Source organism: Channa argus, chromosome 5 (assembly GCF_033026475.1).
Source record: "Channa argus isolate prfri chromosome 5, Channa argus male v1.0, whole genome shotgun sequence".
In the NCBI taxonomy this organism is placed as follows: domain Eukaryota; kingdom Metazoa; phylum Chordata; class Actinopteri; order Anabantiformes; family Channidae; genus Channa; species Channa argus.
The window spans coordinates 16207774-16229229 of NC_090201.1; the positions used below are offsets into that span (position 1 = coordinate 16207774).

The 21456-nt window shown below is 39.1% G+C and overlaps 1 protein-coding gene across 2 annotated transcripts; it reads right to left on the minus strand.

The window, feature by feature from the left end:
- Positions 1-3986: 3986 nt before the first annotated feature.
- Positions 3987-21224, minus strand: camk1a (calcium/calmodulin-dependent protein kinase Ia). 2 transcript variants are annotated; one of them, XM_067503702.1, is made up of 12 exons: positions 20727-21223; positions 19423-19542; positions 11248-11379; positions 10159-10233; positions 9320-9458; positions 9094-9220; positions 8728-8803; positions 8531-8643; positions 8354-8432; positions 7894-7981; positions 7576-7744; positions 3987-6627 (listed from the first exon to the last, which is right to left on the minus strand). In XM_067503702.1, the coding sequence occupies exons 2-12, from the start codon at positions 19506-19508 to the stop codon at positions 6524-6526; spliced, it is 1188 nt and encodes a 395-aa protein (XP_067359803.1). In that variant the 5' UTR covers positions 19509-19542; positions 20727-21223; the 3' UTR covers positions 3987-6523. The 2 variants fall into 2 exon arrangements, with proteins under 2 accessions (XP_067359803.1, XP_067359804.1); XM_067503703.1 differs by lacking the exons at positions 8354-8432; positions 8531-8643 and having other exon boundaries at positions 20727-21224.
- Positions 21225-21456: the final 232 nt, after the last annotated feature.

The window sequence follows — 21456 nt, forward strand, 5'->3', positions numbered from 1 at the left end:
TGCTTGAACTAAAAGCAGGTCATTATCTGGTTGAGAAAGGGAAAAAACAAAGTGAGCCTTTTAGACTGTTTAGCCTGTCTTGTCCTATTAATTCTACTCCACACAATATTTGCTGTGTGAGATTTAGCCAAACAGCAGGAATCTTCCCTCATCAACCAAACCGTAGCTAAAAGCAGAGTTGTCATTACAATGCCACATGTTGTTTGCATATTTTTTCTTATTAGCACTATTCATTTCTTTAAATTGTTACTTTTTGATACTCTTACATGGTATTTAGCTATATTAATAACTTTGGTACTATATGTTTTTTCCCCACAGATGCACATAAATGCTGCAGCTAAAATGTGAGTAATGCCAACACCACAGTAAAGATGTGTCTAGTAGATCATACTCGGCGCATGAATGTTAGTCTCACACTGCGTATTCCTTCATATTCATGAAATATTTCATCAAACAACAACAACAAAGGACAAAACTGACTGAAGCAGTCCAGTCTGAAGCCAACAGGGGAATAATCCTTGTCTAGACTATTAATTCTGCTCAGACTCCAGCAAATGAGGAAACTCAGTGTGAATCAAACTGTGTTTTGTTTGATCCTGTCATTAATGAGGTGGCAGCCCTCCGCCTCAGTGGTGCGGGCACTCGCTTCACTGGACATGTGGAACAGGACCTGACACTTCATTTGTCATTCAGCTTCATAATGTGGCTTTGTGCTTCTCAGAACTCTCATGGCCGTTTAAATTGAACTATTTTTGACCTGACTAGGAGACTTCTACTGTATATGTGCCATGGTGTTTCACACAGTGTTATTCGTTGTATTATTTTACACAGTCTTTTTTAAAGCGTGAACTATAAGGTATATTATATTCTTTTTCAAATTGTTGTCTTTTTTCCTGCTGACGGAAAGATACCACAGGTAGAAGTGAGACACGTCTGAAGGAGTGAGAAATTTAAATGTATCCACAGTTTTTGAATGCAATGTTATTGTAAATCTCATCATCCCATATTTTATTCACAATAGAACATAAACAACATATTAGAGACATCTTACTATTTCATGGAAAATATTAGCTCATTTTGAATTTGATGGCAGCAACACATCTCAAAAATGTCGGTACAGAGGAAACAAAAGGCTCGAAAAATAATTGCTGCAAGTAAAAAACCAATGGAGGAGCATTTGTCAACTAATTAGGTTCATTGGCAACAGGTCAGTAACATGACTGGGTATAAAAGGAGCATTTCAGAGAGGCAGAGCCTCTCGAATGTAAAGATGAGCAGAGGTTCACCGATCTGTGACCACTTGTGTCTAAATATTGTGGAACAACTTCAGAAAAATATTCATAATAAAAAAAAACAACTTTGAAGATCCCACCATCTACAGTATATTATATCATCAGAAGATTCAGAGAATCAGGAGGAATCTCTGTGCGCAAGGAACAAGGTTGAAGGTCAAAACTGGATGCATGTGATCTTTGGGCCCTCAGGCAGCACTGCATTAAAAACAGACATGATTCTCTACTGGACATCACTGCATGGGCTCAGGAACACTTCCAGAAATCACTGTCTGTGATTTGATGTGAAATCCATAAATGTAAGTTAAAGTTGTATCATGCAAAGAAGAAGCCATATGTGAACATGATCCAGAAATGCCGCTGGATTCTGGCAAATAGAAAAATGTTCTGAGGTCAGATTAATCAAAATTAGAAATTCTTTTTGGAAAACATGGACACCACGTCCTGCAGGCTAAAGAGGAGACTGACCACCCAGCTTCTCATCAGCACACAGTTAAAAAGCCTGCATCTCTGATGGTATGGGGGTGCTTTAGTGCCTATGGTGTGAGCAGCTTACACATCTTGAACGGCACCATCAATGCTGAAAGTACATAGAGGTTTTAGAGCAATATCTCTTACAGGGAAAGCCGTGCTTATTTCAGCAAGACAATGTTAAACCAGATACTGCATCCAACAGCACGGCTTCATTGGAGATGTTTCCAGGTACTGAACTGGACTGTCTGCAGTACAGACCTTTAACTAATAGAAAACATTTGGTTCATCATAAAACAAAAAATCAAGCAACAAAGGCCCAGGACTGTTGAGCAGCTAGAATCCTGCACCAGACAAGATTGGGACAACATCAATTGGCCACTTCCCAGACATTTACAGACAGTTGTTAAAAGAAAAGGGGATGCTACACATTTGACATGTGTTGCTGCCATCAAATTGAAAATGAGCTAATATTTTCCTTGAAATCTTAAAATGTCTCAGTTTTCTAAAATGTTGTTTACGTTCTATTGTTAATAAAATATGCGTTTATGATTATTTAAACAGCTTGTGCAGCTGAGCACACTGCTCTGAAGTTTACATGCCCAAGCTACAGCTGAAACAAGAGCGGTATAGTTTGTGGTTATTGATGCGTAACAAACTATTCTAATGCAATATACACAGTTATGTTGATTTGTAATGTTATTTTCCTTTGTGTGATGAATGTAACAAGAGAAAGTTGCTCATAAAAATCCTCTTGGTAGAACAACATATTGTGTATGTTGATGTGTTTTCCTTCCTAGCCACAGTATTGCAGGAAAACCAGAATAAACAGAAAAACCAGTGGCCAGAGCTTCATGCTTTAACATCCTAAGTACAGAGTGAGGAGGAGAACACTAATATCATCAAACTGCAAAAACCTCTATATTCTTTCATTGCCTCCACAAGCGACCAGGAGCTCCACAAAGAACTGCAAATGACCCACAAAGGTTGGTTAGACAATCTCACACTACACATTTAGTGCTCATGTAACATATAAAGTCCTTCTGTACTTCTGTCAGGAGACCTTCTCTGACTGAACTGAACTAAGACTGAACTACAGCAAGCTCGTGGTAAAGAGGAAACAGGAGCAAAGGATAAAAGTGGAGGCAAAGAAGAACACATCACATCTTCATTAGGAGCTCCTGAGACGTCACCAGAGACTAGAGTGAGTATGTCCTTGCCACTATCCTCATCACATCTGTCTGAGCAAGAAATTATCTATTCTCAAAACATGGATTAATGTCTCTTTAGCATTTACACAAAGAGAATGAAGTGGAAGTATTCTCAAACTTTGATGGGCTGCAGGGTGTATGGAGTTCTTGTGCAGTCGGCCAGTAGAGGGTAGTGTAGTCATTGTCTCTGTCCATTTGTGGCTCCAGCACTGAAATCCTTCCTTTGGTATACTTTGGGATAATATTGCATTATATTGTACAATCTCAATTTGCAAAGTACGAAGTGAAATACAAGTACTGTATGGTGCTTACGCTTATTCATTGTGGTTATGAATGGTCTGCAGTTATAGAGCACTTTTCTACCTATTGGTACTCAAAGCACTTTACACTGCTTCTTATTCACCCATTCACACTCACAAACCAATGGGGGAGCTGCTATGCAGCTGACCAACACTCACCGGGAGCAACTAAGTTGGGACTAAGTGTCTTGCTCAAGGACACTTTGACATGTGATCGGATCGAACCAACAACTGTGGGATTAGTGGACGACCACTCTACCTCCTACGCCATAGTCAGAAAAGGGCAGAGGAGCCCGGGTTCCTCAGAGTCCGAGAGAGGCTAAGGAGGACGGCAGTGTGATAAGATGTTCTGGTGTCACACTATGAGTTCAGTAAGACTCAGTAAGATGGTCATATATTATGTTATCAAAATAATAAAGAGTGTCAGTTTTCACACATCACTAATGTGAGTGTGGATGGCTGTCTGTCTGTGTATGCCTGTCTGTGTTGGCCCAGAGGCTGGCGACCTGTCCAGGGTGGACCTTGCCTCTCGGTCTATGACGGCTTGGATATGCTCCCCCAATATACAGAATATTGCATTTTGGTCATTTCTAACCTGTAAAGTTTATATATTTGAATCAATCCTCCATGTTCTTCTTTACAAACCACTTGTTTTGTACCCTACTATTTAGATAAAGTTATTGTAAAATGACAGAACACGCAATGCATAGACAAGGAGGTTTTATTTCATTTCCTGCAATCATATCTCTGTGGGTACAAATTATTGTATTCTCCTACATTTTGTTCAACAACCCATGATGCATTGCATCCATACATTTGTAACTCAAAACAGCTTTTACAAAAATGATATACAATATATACTTATATTTATATATATAATATATACATGTGTTTCTTTATGCATTTAGGTGTGTCTGTAATGGGTAAAATAAGCTAAAAAGCTAAAGTAAGTTATTAAAAAAAAAAAAAAAGCACACAGCCAAGTGGAAACAAATCGTAAGTAGATCAACAGAAGGTCTTTACCAAACAAATAATAGCCAGGTTTTCAAAGTCATCAACATTGGCTATCTTACAGTTAACATGAAGCCCTTCATGCACATTTTGCATATTTTCAGCAATTACAGTCATTTAAATCCAGAGTGATTGCCTTCTTTTTCTATAGACCTGTGTGTATCAATGACAGAGCTGGTTTTTTGTGAAAACATAATTTAACCAAACTCAACAAAATGCTCTGGATGGTTGGCTAACTCTAACTGGCTAACTCATAGAAATTATAATTGTATGAATAATACCAGGATAAAAGTACTAGTGTACTAGCTAGTACACCTAGCTAGTACACCTAGTACGGCTAGCTATCCCATCCTTCTTTCTACGAAAAAATCTCTTGCAGAATCCTCCATTCGTCTGAGTCAGATATTGAAAAGTTGACAACATATCTGAATCTACAGCCAAACATGTCCACTTCCTTCTATGGCTTTAGTACTATGGTCCTTTTTTCCGATTAGGACAATTGTAGAGCTTGCACACCTGCAGATGCTTCCCGCACCTTTTGTTTGTTTTAATGCTGTGTGCTGTGGCTGGAACCAGTTTAAAATGTGTGTGTGTGGGGGTTTTTTTTCTCTACGTGTGTCCAGGTATTAGGTAGCAATAAACAGTTTTAAAGATTCTACATAAACAACAGCAAGCAACAGACTGAGAAAAAAAGATTTGAGTTGTAAATAAACATACTGTAGTACAAGAGAAATGTTACTCAGGTAGAGATTTGACCGTTACAGTCAATCCAAATGATAAGTCCACTGTGCTGTGTTGTACTTTGTCAACAACATTACTTCTGGTGTTAATCACTTCACATTATATAGCTCAAAATTACAGTATTACATAATTTTTCAATACAACAGAGTAATAATAATCATGTGTGTTATACTAATTGATCATCATTCATGTAAACATAGTTAACCAGGTCATGCAAACAGTAGACCAAAACTTCTTCCACTAGAGGTGCACAGCACAGAGCAGGCTGAGCGCCCAGACTGAGATCCCTGTGAGTCAGCGTGAGATGGGCCTGAGCCAGACTGAGAGACTGACAGCTGGTGGATATTTAGATGCTTGTCAGACACAGAACATGGAGGATGAGCTTGATATGAATATGCTTGTTTTTCGTTCCCACGTATAGTGAATCCTCAGAATAATTGCACCTTCAAAATAACTCTCCTCACACATAGAGGAAGGAGTGATTTACAAGCTTATGGGGATTTCAGTTTGAGCCTCTGGTAGCAGAACAGCCATAAAACAAACAAACAAATAAAGAGTCTCCTTTTGATACATTTCATTGTTTACCCCAATTGAGGCATGCAGACACTCCAGGTCAGAACCACTCTTCACAAACCCAGTCTGAGCCAGAATATAGAGTTCAGAAACCCCAGAATCAACCTCAAATTTCAAGTATCTCCTTTCCAAAAAGGCTTCAGACAAAACAACATTTATAAATGACAGAAATACCCGATGATGAAAATATGAGAAAATTAGACAAGAGTACATGGACATGTGGGACTGACAGTAAAGACATGCCTTGATATTACCTCTATTCAACTAAACAGCTACTTGCTCTGTGACTGGACTGCGTCACATTAATGGGTAAAGAGTATAAAGACATGCAGGGGGTTCCCTTTTAAAAGCATTCCCCTTTTCTTTGTGCCCTGTTTGGCAAGGGTTTTGGCGAAAGCTCCGAGTTACAGTATGCGGAGTGAGTGGGTCAGATGGATGGATTCACTCAGTAATTGTGATTAGAGGTAGATGTGACAGATAATGGGAGAACAAAAATAACGGCTACGACGGCCTGTGGGCATGATGTTATTCTTTTTGACATCCAGATCGACTTGTTGTGATGAACACACTGTCAAATGTGTAGTAATGTCTGCAAAAGCTGCACTAAGGACAACAAAAGGTTAGGTTGCTAGGGGGTTTATTTCAATATGATCATGCAGAAAGGTTTCTTTTGCTCCTTTTCGGAGCAGCCTTGCACACCATTCTGCAGCAACTTTCCAACATGTGTATCTAAAATGTGAGGATCTTGAATCTGGTTGTGATTTTGGACAAAGACTTACAGTGTGTTTCTTTGCACTGTTGACAGTGACCTGCTTGCTGTGGATATACTTTGTCTGATAACTACTCTGCAATCCTAGCCAGACTGGGCGGGTGGGCTCTGGGTGCTCCAAGGATACAGTGTCACCATAATCATAAGAGGCTGTGCTCAGACACGACTGGCTGGCCTGCAGCAGTAGGTGCAGCTCCTCAGGCTGTCCCGATCTGCGCTGCCCTCATTGCTTCCACGACGGCCATCCTCATAGTGAGACACTGGAGGTTAGAGCAAAACAGGGAAAACATTAGGTTAAAAAGAAATTCCAATATTTTCCGGTCTTATTGTGGCCCATTTTGACTATAGGTCATACTTTGCACTCACCATATCTTTTGTAGTATAAGGCTTTTTTGTAGTGAGACCCTGGTAAAGCTTTCCTAAAAAGTTACATTTTGATGAAGTAAAAGTAAACAGTTCCCTTGAATGGATACTGCTTCTAACTGCACAGGGATCTATTCCTGTGACTGTTTACACATGTGAAGATGTTGGTCTCTGACAATTTAAGGTGTGTACATGTTAGAGCTTATTTCATGCATTAGGTATTGTTTAGGTATAACGATAAGGTTTAGGTATCAGAATGTTTCTATAATATCTGTTTATCTCAGTTTAAATAAAATCTACAGGATATGTGCAATACAAATAAATGTCAGTCAACTCTTCGGTCTATAAATAGGCTCTATTATTAGGAAAAACAGATGATCATAGTTGTTCACTACTGGCCTTACTTATTTCAGACTCAGAGACCAGTGATTATTTATGTAAAACTTTCTTTTGGGAGGCTTGCACTTTTTGCCTTAATTGTGTTGCTGGAGTCGGAGCCCACAGAATATTTTCCAACAGAGATAGCGAGTGAAAAGTTTTAAATGTTGGAACTGTCACAATTCAACCATAAAAATACCACAAGGAACAAGGTCACCCTCACCTCCGTGCTTAAATCCTTCTACTGGAAATGTCAGCACGGTAACCAGAAACACAGGTTTCCAAATCGTAATTGTGACTGTTGATGTGAGGGCTAATAAGGGACACTGTGATATGTCAGGAACACAGCACAAGTTCATCCTGATGTAATTAAACTTTAAACACACTGTGCTGGGGTGTGGTCCTTGCTAGTGACTTGAAATGTCAGAAATTCAAAGTGAGGGTTTTTTCATTCACTGTTAACTTACAGCTCTCCTCCTCCCCATTTCCGAGGTCCTCTTCCTCCTCCTCCTCTTCCTCTGGGAGCAGAAGTCCATGACAGGGGCTGGTGGGAGTAATCTGACTGGGCCCCTCGAGACTAGTGCCCAGCTGTAACTTTCTCATGTGCCGAACCACTGCTGTGGCATTAAAAGCTTGCTACATAGACAGAGAGAGAGAGGGTGGGGGGAGAAAGAATATCCTTCTGTGTCTGACAGCTACTGAGAGAGAAAAACAGCAAAGACATACACAACGTCTTAATACTGCTCTTTTAGCAGGTTGTGCTGTGACTCAGCCAAAACACTGACCTTCCATTTACTTTTGGCAAAGTTCTTCTTGATTTGAGCACTGACAGACTCATGGATATTCTTGTCAAGAGCTGTGTCTCCACAGATCCTGCAAAGGCAAAGAACAATCAAAGAGCTTACAGGAAGTTGAGGAATCTGCCCAGGAACCTGCTGGTTTTTCTTTATATTTATAAGATGGTTAAGTAAATATTTTGAGTGTTGCCCTGTTGGTCCCATACAACAAGACATTTCAGTATGCCTAAGATAATGTTTACACTGCTTGTTGTGGTTGCTCCAAATCCCAAGAATATGTTGCCTTATCAATGACTCAAAATTCATTAAAGAGACATAGGTAATACACACAGCCATATTGAAAGGTGTGTGTGTTTGAGTGTGTGAAAGTGCAACTTTGTATTCTTTTTTGAGATAATACTAGAGATAATAATATTATATATTATTATTATTATTATTACTGTCTCACCATGGATGCTGCAGGGCCTGCTCACATGTATATCTCTTCCCAGGGTCTTTCTCCATCAGGTGACAGATAAAGTCTTTGGCTGCAAACAAGAATTTAGGCTCATGTTTCAATAATCCACTCTGACTTGTTACTTTTCTGTGTTTCATCCACTGTATGTAGTTTGCTAAGTGGTAGTACCTGAATCTGAGATGTCATCCCAGTATGGAGAGTCAAATTCATACTCAGCTTTCAAAATCTGCTCAAATAACTTGGCATCATTTTCATCATAAAAGGGAGGATATCCACATAACCTGGGGGAGTAATATTGGTGCTTATTCAGAACTATAAAAAAGACCACTTTTCATATTCTAAGAAATGTATGAGCTCTGACTCACAAGATATATGAAATAACTCCTATGGACCAGCAATCCACTGCTTTGCTGTATGGCTTCTGAGCAAGCACCTCAGGAGCTGCGAAACACAAACAACATAATTTCGCAGAGTGAAAAATATGAGATAGAGTAGCAGTGAGGGAGATTTCAAGTAATCTTGACCTTTCAGTAATACCGTGTGATCTGAAGGGTCACGTTAAACAAGTAGAGAGCACTTCTAAAACACTTGACTCAATAGTGGATGAAAGCTCCTCTCAAAATGCAATGAATGAAGAGGGGATATCAGCTAAAACAGCAAGTGCTGAGCTCACATGAAAGACAAGAGGGAGGTGAGGAGAGTCGGCTTGACCAGAAAAATAAATGTCTTACCCACATATCCAGGGGTGCCGCAGGCTGTGGACATGACACTGCCCACTCCTTCAATCTTTGACAGTCCAAAGTCACTGATCATTATCTTGGAGTCTTCATCCATACTGTAATACAGCAAATTCTCTGGCTGCAAACATAAGAGGGGCAATCAAAGAGGAGAGTTTAAAGCAGCCAAATGTTACGGCAGATTGTGCTCTTATATTTCTGTCTTTCCTGATTGTGACACCTTCAGGTCTCTGTGGACAATCCCCATTTCGTGGAGGTATTTGACTGCATCTAAGATCTGGTGGATGAGCTGGCTGGCATCTCTCTCTGTGTAGAAACCTTTCTCCACGATCCTGTCGAACAGCTCACCTCCAGATACACTGCCAGGTAAAAGCAATGGAGAAAAGTTACTCCTCTGTTTTTATTAAAGTTGGGATGGTGCTTAAAATGAAAATAAAATAGAATGCAATGATTAGCAAATAATATTTTTGATTGACAGTAGTGCAAAGACAACATATAAAATTTTAACAATGAAGGTTTATTCTACTTAGTTTCCAGACTTTTGTCGCTGTCTTTATACATTTTTGAGATGTGTTGGTGGCATCAAATCAACATGAGTGTACATTTTCCAAAACACAACCAAGTTTCTCAGTTTCAACACTTGATATGTTATTTTTTAGTATTTACAAAAAAATAGCTTTTTAATTATTTGCAAAGCTTTTTCATTTAGATTTCACACAACTTTTAAGGAAATAGGGTTTTAACTTGATTGTAAGTTTTTTATATATGAAAAAAAAAAGTCATTCCTTGTTAGTGTTTCATGCTTTGCATAATATAGAAATGAATATACATTAGTACACGTGATGATATGATGTGAAATAAAATAATTTTTAAAAACATTGAATACATTTAAGGTGCTGATCTGAAGTGCATTTGGCATTTTACTTTGATAAATTGAATTCAACCTAAAGAAAGAAAATCAAATAATTCAACTCTATTTCGCAATAAAAGCACATAAATAAAAACACAGTAAATACATGGCTGGTGACATATTATTCCTGCTGTTAAAAGAGAACTCACAGCTGCATGACGAGATATAGGTGAGATGTACTTTCAAAGATGTCCTCCAGCGAAACAATGTTAGGGTGCTTGATTCTGAGAAAGATAAATGGTCACAAATCATAAGACAAAATCTATTACACTCACGAGTCTGCCACATTTCTATAATGCGTACTGTCAAACGGTCACCAGATGGCATTCTTGCTGCATTATTCAGATTTACAGGGTCTGTCCATTTCTTAAATACTTTTCGTTTTCCTTTTGCAAAGCCCTTTAGTAAATTGGGATCAAACCTATGAGTGTACACTGCCCCCCAGCCCCCTACAAAATGACAAATCCCAAAGATCAAGCACAGAAAATCTTCAGATGGATGAACAACCTTTTGTTGAGAATGACAGGGACTTCTGTCTGCAGCTGGAGCCACTCACAAAGAACAGCTTTGGAGATTATCACTAGTGGCTGTAAAATATGCTATTCTCACACACACACACACAAAAAGAAGTTTTGTTGTTATAAACTAGCGAACAGACAGTCAAGCATCTCTCTTGGCTCTCGAGTTGAGCTGAGAGCATATGAATGCACCATCACTTTAACACAACAACAGCTGAGAGGGGCTAATGTGATTTTCATTAGAAAGAGAGAATCCATATCTTTTTTTTTTTACATTACATTTCAACTTTCATGTTGTGTCTTGCTTTCAAATACACTGTCTTTATTGTTTAATGGTGACTTTAAGTATTTGGCCAAACTCCACTCCTCCGATTCCTCCATATTTTTCTCTTTCCATCGTACCCTACCCCCCTCTCCCAGATCTCCACCCTCTATGTCTCTTTCTCTTTCTTCAATACACTGCTGCGGGGAACTCCACACCATCTCTGCCTCTGTGTGCTGTTGCCCTGGCAACAGGGACACTAAAAATAGGTCTATCTTCTTTACTCCTGACATTTCCGGTGCACAATCCTACTGTTTCTAGTGACACCATGCATTTAGTCATCCATTCAATTGACCCCTTTCATATATATTCTACCTCTATACATGTTTTCTTATATGAGGCTACTCTGACACTCGGACACAAAGCTGAACCATTTCAAGAAACTTCAGAGACCTCACCTGTGTAGTACTGCGATCTCATTTTCGATATTGTTCTCTTTGCCTTCCAGTGCTTTCTTGGGGATGCACTTGATTGCGACCAGCCTCTGGGTCCTCTTCTCCTCCGCTAGAACCACCTCAGAGAAAGCTCCCCTAAGCAGACAACAATACACCCATCAGAGAAAGAAGAGTTGGCGGTGAAATGGAGAAGATCTGAAAACTAAAGCAGGCTTCATTCTTTTCAGACTACAGGCCAGGATAGGTTTAACATTAAACAAAGTAATAGAAAACTAATTGTTTACTTTTTTCCAGAGCTTCCAAGTAATTTTGAACTCTTTTTTTTAATATCTTTCCATTGCATATCAATGTATTTGGTTGTATCTACACCAATGAAGGGCAAGTTGGTTTACATTTTCTCCAAAACCACACAGCCAGAGGTTGATCTTTTAATATGCTGCATTCAGCAATCTGGGTGTGTGTCTGTAGCATAGGTGTATGTGTGTATGTGTGTGTGTGAGATGTTTCAATGAATTATTCAAAATGGTGACATTACCATGATGTTTTCTGGGGGCTGACAAAAGGCTTGAAAGGTGAAGCAACATTCACATTGGGATGTTTATAGGAATAGCAGTTGCTTAAAAAAAAAAGAAACTATTTTTAAGCCATTCAATAATAAATACAGTAAATGTAGTGTTGCTGTTTCTGAGGGAGACAAGACTGCATTATGGATTATGGTCTGGTGATGATAAGAGCAGAAATAGTGTGTATTTACAGTCTCCCCACAGGAGCGTGGGCGGGAGCTCAGGAGGAGGCCTTCATGCACGAACATCGTTAATAACCACAGGGATCCCTTGGATGTGTGTGATACTGCACCCTCATCCAATACACAATGGACATTGAATGCTAAGCAAATATTTTGTCTTCTTTTCCATTTGTTGTACTGTGGAGAATGTGAGGACTTCACAATGTTACTTCACTAAAGTCTGCAGCCTTGAATTAAATGATGCAGGCTTCACATTGCTGTTGCCAATAGCAACCATTTCATGAAAAGGTAAACATCTCTCACTTTATGATTATTACGCTTTTAATGGCTACTAACATGGGGTATATGGTGTGGATATTAACATTTAATTATAGAGCTGAGGAGTTATTGTGTCATACGACCATCTTTCTGTTCATTTTCCATCATCATATTGTAGTATATGTGTGTAATCCTTTAGATGGCTTTGTACTGTGGCCATCTTGTGCCCAGTGAACCAGCACACCAGAAATGTTTACATAGTGAAGCTGATGCACTGATGCAGCAGACAATTCTTACACACATCTCCAGTTTCACCACCATAAAGCCCTTGAAATAATCTGAAAGCAAAATCCCATAAAGTTCCTACTCTCATCGACCAATAAAAGCATTTTAATGTGTTTAAGTCTGAAGCATTTCCAGCCAGGGTTTCACCAGAGGGTCAAGAGTTCTAAACTTCTATTATTGTTCAGTAAAAATCTATTTAGTCTTATTGGCTGTTTAGGGGACTAGGGCCAGTTTGCTGAGACTAGACAGCTAGAGACTGGATAGAGAGGCCCTTATTTTAACTTTCAAAATTAACCACTTTAGGAGGGGGGAAATTGTCAGGTTCACTTGTGTCCAAATCATCTGAAACAGTGTAATAACAGCAAAGAAATTTTCCAATTGCAGCTTTGTTGGATACCAGAACAATATTGATTCTAAGTCTTGCTAGCAGCATGGCACTGTCAGTCAGCTCACCACTTTGGGCCAGACTCAACATTTGGATGCAAAATGTCTCAGCAGTTATTTGATAAATTTTGGTGCACACACACACACTCAAAGCGTTAATAAATAAAGAAAACATTTGTCAGAAATAACTTGAACAAGCCTGCTTAAAATTGCTTAAATTTGGACCATAAACATAGTTTTTAATTATATGCATACAACAGACATCATGTTGGACTTGGTGGAATGTTTAAATATATGCCAAAGATCAAATTCAGCAATATTGTTAGAAATAAAGCATGTTATGTACGAAAATGTATTTAAATTGTCCAATCGTGCTACAAATATCTGTAGTATTAAACCAAAATATCTGTAGTATTCATATATATATAAATACACACAAACATACATGCACACTATACTGTCTGCACAAATACTGTTGCCATGAGACATGTTAGAATTAACCATTCAGGTGCTCTCTCCTTAGAGATGTAATAGGGGTGGACTCTCAGAGGGTTTGGGAGAAAATACAGGATGGAGACAGAGGAAGCTACTGTAGCTGTTACTCTAACTAATGAGACTCTGTGAAGAGCTAATGTGTACATCTTTGTGACAAGAAATATTTAAGGTTATGTCCAGTCTTATGAAGTTTCTTTAGTCTCTGATTTAACATGCATTTCCTTTTGTTCAAACAACAATCACAGCAGACAACTGAAATCCTGACACATCATTTTGCCTTTTTTGCCATTTGCCAGGAAAGAGTCTGGCAGACTCACTGACTTGCTGTTAACACATTAAAATAAATAAGTTTCATATGAGTCATTGGGCTCAAGATTCATATCTGACGCATCTGTTGGGTTTTTTTTTTTTTTTTGAGTACATGAACAAGAATGTAAGTGCATTTGTACAGATTTTACCAAATAAACTGAAGGCAGACAAGAATGAGATGGATACCACACTATGGGTTCCTCTCTCTCTCTCTCTCTCTCTCTCTCTCTCTCTCTCTCTCTCTCACAACCACACACACACACACACATCCCAGCTGTCCATCTGGGGAAATATTGATATATGAAATATTATTCACACATTCCCATATTGTTTTATTAAATTTCGTTTTGTCCCTCTACATAAAGCTATGCACCAGTTACACTAGCAGTCACTGGGTGAAAATATTTAGCAGCTACATTTTACAAAAAGAACTAGTACATGCAATTGGTGGAAGCTATTTTAATGTACTATTTACCTTTGTAAATTTCCACCTAAGAAACACACATTAAGAATAGGCTAAAGATTTCTTTTGAGGAACCGGTGCTCCTGGACAGACTGCACTATCTATCTACACAGTTCAAAGTGTGGTGTAATTGAAGCTCATGGCAGCTCACTCAAAGTGATGGCTGTTTGCTGTGATGGTTAATGTTATTCCTAATGTTCTTTTTTTTTTTTTTCTTTAGAGAGCTGCATTATCAATCAAGCAGAGTCAGGTCTCTTGGACCTGGTGCAGACAGCTGCAGACAGGCACCAACATCCATCAGCCTATTGATCTTACCTGATGCAAGCACCCCCTTCAAACCTAACATGCTTCCAAGTCCTAAAAAAGCTTTCTCATTTTAGCCTAATCTATTCTGTGTGTGTGTGTGTGTGTGTGTGTGTGTGTGTGTGTGTGTGTGTGTGTGTGTGTGTGTGTGTGTGTGTGTGTGTATAGTGAAAGAGAGTTGGCGCACCGTAAGTGCACAAATCACATTCCAACCAGTCCCCAGATCAATTCTTACTGCCGTATAATTAAAAATCATATTTATATTTATATAAAAAAGCTTCTTCATCAAGTCATGTGTAAGTCAGCCCTCTTAACTCCGCTCTTATATACAATCAAATCAACCAAGCATGAGTGCTTACCAACAGAGTCATAATGTTTTTGCTCCTACATATTATCCTTAGACTGTACATGTACTAAAATAATCCCTTCATGTTATATATCTTATCTGTGGTCTCCATGACATTTATACAGTACTTCATTTTATCTGTATACTCATTCAGTCAAATATGTACTAAATCACTGAATATGCGATTAATTCCCTATTTAAGTTAAAGCTCAGTTAATCCATCCAACCATTATCTATAACGCTTATTTTGTTAAGGCTCCAGCCCCACTACACCTGTCATGGGACTGGAGGCTGGGGACATCCTGAACATCCAACAGTCTATCACATCGCTGTCACAGCGAGACAGACAACCATCACACTCGCATTCACACCTAAAGGCAATTAAGAGTCACCAATTAACTGAATGCCTTGGGGAGGAAACCCGGCGGAAACACAGGCAAGCACAGGGAGTACTTGTGCTGCCCTAAAGCTCAGTTAAACAATATGGAATTTAATAGTCGATGATATTGCACTTGGGGGCAACTGGGGCTGCTGATACTACTGCTTCCACTTAGAATACACATACATTTCTTGAATTCATTGAAGGTGTATTAATGTTTTTAGGTCTGGAAGGTCTGAAAGGTGAATCTGAAATATACTTACTTGCTATGCATGAATCAAACTTTTATTGCTGACATGCTGTCATTTGAAATGCATTTGTTAACTGGTCCCAGTTGTATGTTGTTTTGGTAGTATTGAGAACATTTTTTTTTCTTTTGCATTGAGATTAGAGGGGATAACAAAATCCATCTACTGCCAATCACATGTTAAATGTTACATCTTACTAGGAGGATGTTCTCTGCACATCATCCAACAATATGCAGCCAGAAAATGCTTCTCAGGTCAAGGACAGCAAACATAATAAAAACGAAGTGATTGGAGCACACTGATAAAATTTGTTGCTTTTAGTGGCGCAAAGAACCTGGACTAATATTTCGACACACTTGTGTCTTACTTAGACTCAAACATGGACTCAAACTGGTGCTGTAACTTTCTGGAGTCTCTACTAGTTGCCTGGCAACATCATTGTGATAAAAAAGATCGAAATTGTTAAAAAATTTCAATGACACATTTTAGTGTAAATTAAACACAATATAATGTGCTAATTAGTGAGATGTACAAGTGAAGTTTGTTACCTTTGAACAGAGCCAAGCTGGCTCTTTCCACCTGTCTCCTGGAGGAATGCAGCCTATGCTAAGCTAAGCTAATTGGCTGTTGTTGAACTTGGTATTTACAACTTAAAATAGGCCATAAATTCATTAGAAATGTGACAACAACAGGTGACAACAAAACTATATACTCTTTGCCAGTCTTGTTCATTTCACCCTCTGTAAATTACTTTATTGAAGGCCAGAAGCATTAATGAGAGTTTGGTGCCCACCCAAAAAAGTAAAAGTCATAAAAATTGATGAGTATGGGATTTTTTCATCTGCTAACCCTACCTTCAGGACATCTAGTCCTGAAGAGAACTATATAACAAAATAGAACTGGGAAGATTTGCCAAATCTGAATATAATATTTCAACATAAATCAATTAACTTCACACACTGAATTCCTGGATAAAGCTCCTCTGTAATCTTCTCTGTGAGCATAAGGAGCTTTCCATCAACACAGTAATTCTGCCCTCTGCCAGGTCCATCTATTTTGACATGGGGAAAGAATATTACTGCAGCTATTTCTTTTTTTTTTTCAGAAATGGGAACACACTATCCTGGCGAATGACTCTTTTACGCCTTGTTATATAAAGCCTATTATCATCCTTTAAAAATTACAATTTGTTTAAAGTTCTTGTGAAGTACCAGTGGGGTCATAACAGAAGTTATGAGCGTTTAGAAGCAGAAATAATGCTTCACCTACACAGTTTACTAGTCAAAGTGCAGTGGACGCAGCATGCACAGCTCTGGGACACAGAGCTGTCTTATTTGATGTCCTCCTACAGCACTCGACATAACCATACAGACTTATCATCTACCCACTGCTTTTTCACTTGGTTGAATTTGGACCAGAGTTGTGTGGCCATAAATATCTGATTCTCTGCAGCCTCTCTGGGGAAGCAGGTGTGATTCCAAGACAAAAGAAAACAACCACACTCCATATTGTACCTTTGTGTCATCACAGGTGGATGTGTCCAAGTTCACTTGTACTCAGTATTAGGTGGTGGAGAGGTGCCCTTGTGAACATTTGGGCTGAATTATGTCCCCTGCAGAGTGTGCTCAAAGGTCCGCGTGAGTCCGGCTCTCACACTTACTGTAAAGGCTCATTTGCAGTTTAATTCAAAAGCAAGGAAAGCTATAAATTAAACTGTTAATGTACTCCATTTTGGATTTCAGATTATGTTGCAACAGTATAATCAGAGTTAACGTTCAGGCAACATGAAATGTTAAAGATGTATCTTACTCTCACATGTAGACTAAGATGAGTCATAATCAAAATTACAGTTTTCAATGCAATCTGCAATCTGTACCCTGTGTACCTAAAGTAATAAGAACCACTGGATTTAGTCACAGTTGGAGGAAAAATCGCTGCAATAAACATGTGCTTTCACAGCTATTTTTTACAAAAAAGAAAGATGTTCATGCACAAACAAGAACACTGTAAGTAGTAAACTCTCCCCACAACAGGAAAACCTAGTCAGAGCTAATTTGATCAGCGATGTGTGTGATATAAGGATTGACTCAGATCAGTTATTGGTGACAACCAATATGTGATAAATGAAAGGTTTAATGGCTAAAATGATGTCCCCATCTGGCACTGGCTGTCCAGCTTGCTTTGTTTTGGTCGCATTCGTTCACGTTCACGCGATTTACACAAATTTATTGTGACAAGTGGTTCTGTTCCAACACAGTTCTATGCACGTGGGCACACATGCCTGCACATATTTGCATGTGGAAACAATTTCAGATACAATGTCTTTTTAAGAAAACAGCTGTACTGGTTGGAATAAAATTCAAAACCATATCCAAACTAGATTAATGATAGTTTTTGGTGATTAGGTTGCTATGTGTTTCTATTGCATTTCACCAGGGACCATCCCTCTGTGTTGAGCCTGAGATACACTAGCGACCTGTCCAAGATATACATCACCTCTTGCCTAATGACAGCTGGGATAGGCACCAGCCCCCTTGTGACCCTAAACAGAATAAGCGGTCTGGATAATAAATGGATGGACTTTGACCGGTCAATCCATAAACCTTAATCCCTCTAAAATTATTCTGTATTTCTCAGAGGAGTTGAGGTGGAAAGAGTGGGGAGAAAAATGCATTTTTGAGTGCTTTTAGATGAGTGGGAAACAGCTGAGTCAGAAATGAACAGTTGCCAAGATCAAGACAAGTGGCAGTCCAAAGAGGCATACATGATGAGCATGTCCAAAATGTCAGTGAAGTTTATTGAGACAGACTCTAGAGTCCAGACTCAGATTCTGCAGTCTTAGCAATATGAACAGATGGGGCAACAATGAGTATTTGGCCCCTTCAGAGTCTTTAACTCAGTTCTCCACTGCATAATACCGGCTGAGCTCAGCTCAACTTTATTCTTTTGGCTTGGGTTCCAGGTGCATTGTTTTGCACTGCAAATATAGTGTCATGTTGTTTTCATTTTTTTTCCAACACCATGGACATACAGTACCTATGCTACACAAAACCGCAATGCCATCACCGTCAACACAATACACAGGAAAAGGGAGAATATCGAGCGAACGCTCTCAGTATGTGGCTGTTTGTCACAGCAAGGAGACAGTTTCTTCAGAAGAGGCTGAAGGCAGCAAGACAAAAAAAGCTTTGGATTTTGACTATGAGAGAACTGTGATCACAGTGGTAGTGACGCTTCTTTCTGACCAGTTGAACTCTGTAGTGTTTACAAGTCACCTTTTGGGATCGCATTAGCTCAATTGGAACCTCGATACAGGTGATAACAAAAAGTACCAGGTACAAGAAATTATTCACAGCTTTTGCCCAAAGTAAAAGCAAAAGGCGTCAAAAGCAGTCATCAACTCTCTGCAAATGTAGTTTGTACTGTGTCATCTGCAGGTATCCATCAAGCTGTGCACACACAACAGGCCACAGTATTTTTCCTCAAACTTCAGAAAACAACTGGTGTGAGGATGCAGGAATTCTGTCAGCTGTAGTTGTGGTCATGTGATTTATTTATTATCTAATAAGTGTAATGACAACAAATTTCCTGTTCATGAAGAGATTTAACAAATGGTTCCATCTAAGACAGGGCCTCTGAACTGACTCAGATTTAAGACAACATTCTTAATATGGGCCTAATTGTGCAAATATTATTTGGATTCATTTTTAAATGTGTAGAGGCCTAAACATAAGGTTAAGGATAAGGTTAGAACCAGTAAAATAGGAAAAGGCTCAAATTTTATAGTGTAAAAATTAAAGAGCATTGCACCTTGCCTGAAACATTCTACTGACACACATTGCAGCTGAAGCGATTGGGGACCTCGGGGGCCTTCAGGCCACAGATGCAGTTGCCCCCTTTACCTAGTTGCTAAACCAGCATCACCATCATAACAGAACTAAACATTACAGGCCTTCCACTTACGTTCCCAGCACTTCTTTGAAGTCATAATGTTCTTTGATATCTGATGTCTTCTTTTTCCAGCCATTTCCATCCTCTCCAAGAGGCATCCTACAATGCTGATTGGATTCACCACGCTTACAGCTACAGGGGAATGAGAACAGAATCAACAACAGTGAACAGAGTTTTTGAGGCACCACATCTGCAATCAAAAAGATGACTCTTTAATCAAGAGAATCATGTTAAATTAAAACAGGGATGGATTGAAACTGTGACTTATAAAGAAAACAAATGATACTGATACGATACGATTTCAGATGCTTCCTTTATTACAAACATTATCGTAACACATAGTGGGAAAAATAGTGGATACAATTCTACTTTAATTATTACACCACAATTTCTTCATTTAGCTTGGTTGACTGATTGCAATTGGAATAAACTATTGTTTTTCCTAATTAGTTATTCTGATTATTGTAGCTCATGCTTTTAAGAGCACTAATTTTGATTGTGCCAGCTGATAAGAAGTATGATTTCTTTTTCAAATGCAAACATCAAAAAAGAATACACTGTCGGCCTGCAGTTTGTAGATCTATAATATTTGTAAAGTATTAACTATTGTGTCATGTCTTTTATCAGACAGAATATATTAAACGTTAATAACTAATTAAAAAACACCAATATGACACAAATCATGACAAAAGATTAACTTACACATGATATTACTAGGACTTCCTGAAAAACCACAACCCACTACAGAGTTCTTTACTAATAACAGGCCGTGCAACAACAAATTGTAAGAAAATAGCAACTGGAAAGTAGGACAACCAGTGAGTGCAGCAGAGACAGTGGTAAAAAAGAAGTACAAAGACAAACGCGTGGTCAGCAGAGCCATGCTACCAAGAGGACCTGCGCTATATTTAACATCTGAAGCTTTAAACAATCGGGATGCTCTGAAGAAAGAGAGGAATCTACAACACTACAAGAGCCCTCATTAAAGCTGCCAGGGCGTGAATGACAAGCAGAGGTTGAATTAAAAAGCAAATGTTTGCAACGTGCAATATATGTCAGCATTTCAATGAGTCCGATTTTCGTGGTGGTGATTATGCATGTAGACTACAGAAAGAGAAGGCGGTGTGAGTGAGCCATCCGTGCTGCAGCGCTCAAGGGTATGGCAGTCAGTGAAGGCAGCAAGGCACAAATGCTGCAAATACAGTATGCGACCTGGGAGCGCACTGAGAGCGCCCTAAGTTGAACTGCTTAAAGAAAAATAGCAAACACGGGTAGTAGAGAACATCAGAGAAGATGTAACTGGAAAGAGCACATACCTAAATGACGATCTGTAGCGGTGATGTGTTCTTCTTCCCTCTGGTGGGAGCGATATGGTTGCTGTGCTTGTGCGCAGCGCTGGGTCCGCTCAGACTTCTCCTGACGTCAAGAAAACCAGACGTCTTTGGACGTAGTGCAGCACAAAATCACTCACTGTTCCTCTTCACAGTGAGATCTGCGATTCACCTTATGATCGCCGAGCCACCGTCTGTTACATGTGAACAGATTCTCTGCGCAGCTGCTTGCTATTCACTGGAAAAGCTTCTGGCAGTAGAACGGAAAAATACACCTGCTGTGTATGAAGGATGTCCAGATCATTTTAAGGTTTTCTCTTTAAAGAGTCATAACGTGTTAATTATTTAGCACAGCACTAACAAGGTACACGCAAGAAGCGCACAGACCTATAATAATAAACTGGGCTATTTTAATTCATACTTCCAATAATAAGTGCAGATATGCCAAAAGTTCATGTCGTTGATATTGAACCTCTAATCTTATGGCAACGCCTCTCTTCCCTCTCCCAGCCTCACACAATCCTGCTCTCACGGGACCCTTCCCATAAATAGTCCACCTGGATAGTGGCCAATCAGTTAAGTGTGAGTGTAGGGAGTCAAATGATACAGCAAGAAGGACTAAAGTTAGTTTTTTTATTTATTTAATGATGCACAGTCTGGTGTTTCTGTTATTTTGTCTACAACTTTTGCTGCAAACCACCACTTACCATTACTG

Coding starts and splice junctions, on each gene's coding strand:
- camk1a (XM_067503702.1), bottom strand. CDS start 19,508: ATGCCTCTTGGAGAGGATGGAAATGGCTGGAAAAAGAAGACATCAGAT. Junction 11,380..19,422: donor TTCAAAGAAGTGCTGGGAAC/GTAAGTGGAAGG, acceptor TTGTCTGCTTAG/GGGAGCTTTCTCTGAGGTGG. Junction 8,644..8,727: donor GGAGTTATTTCATATATCTT/GTGAGTCAGAGC, acceptor TTACTCCCCCAG/GTTATGTGGATATCCTCCCT.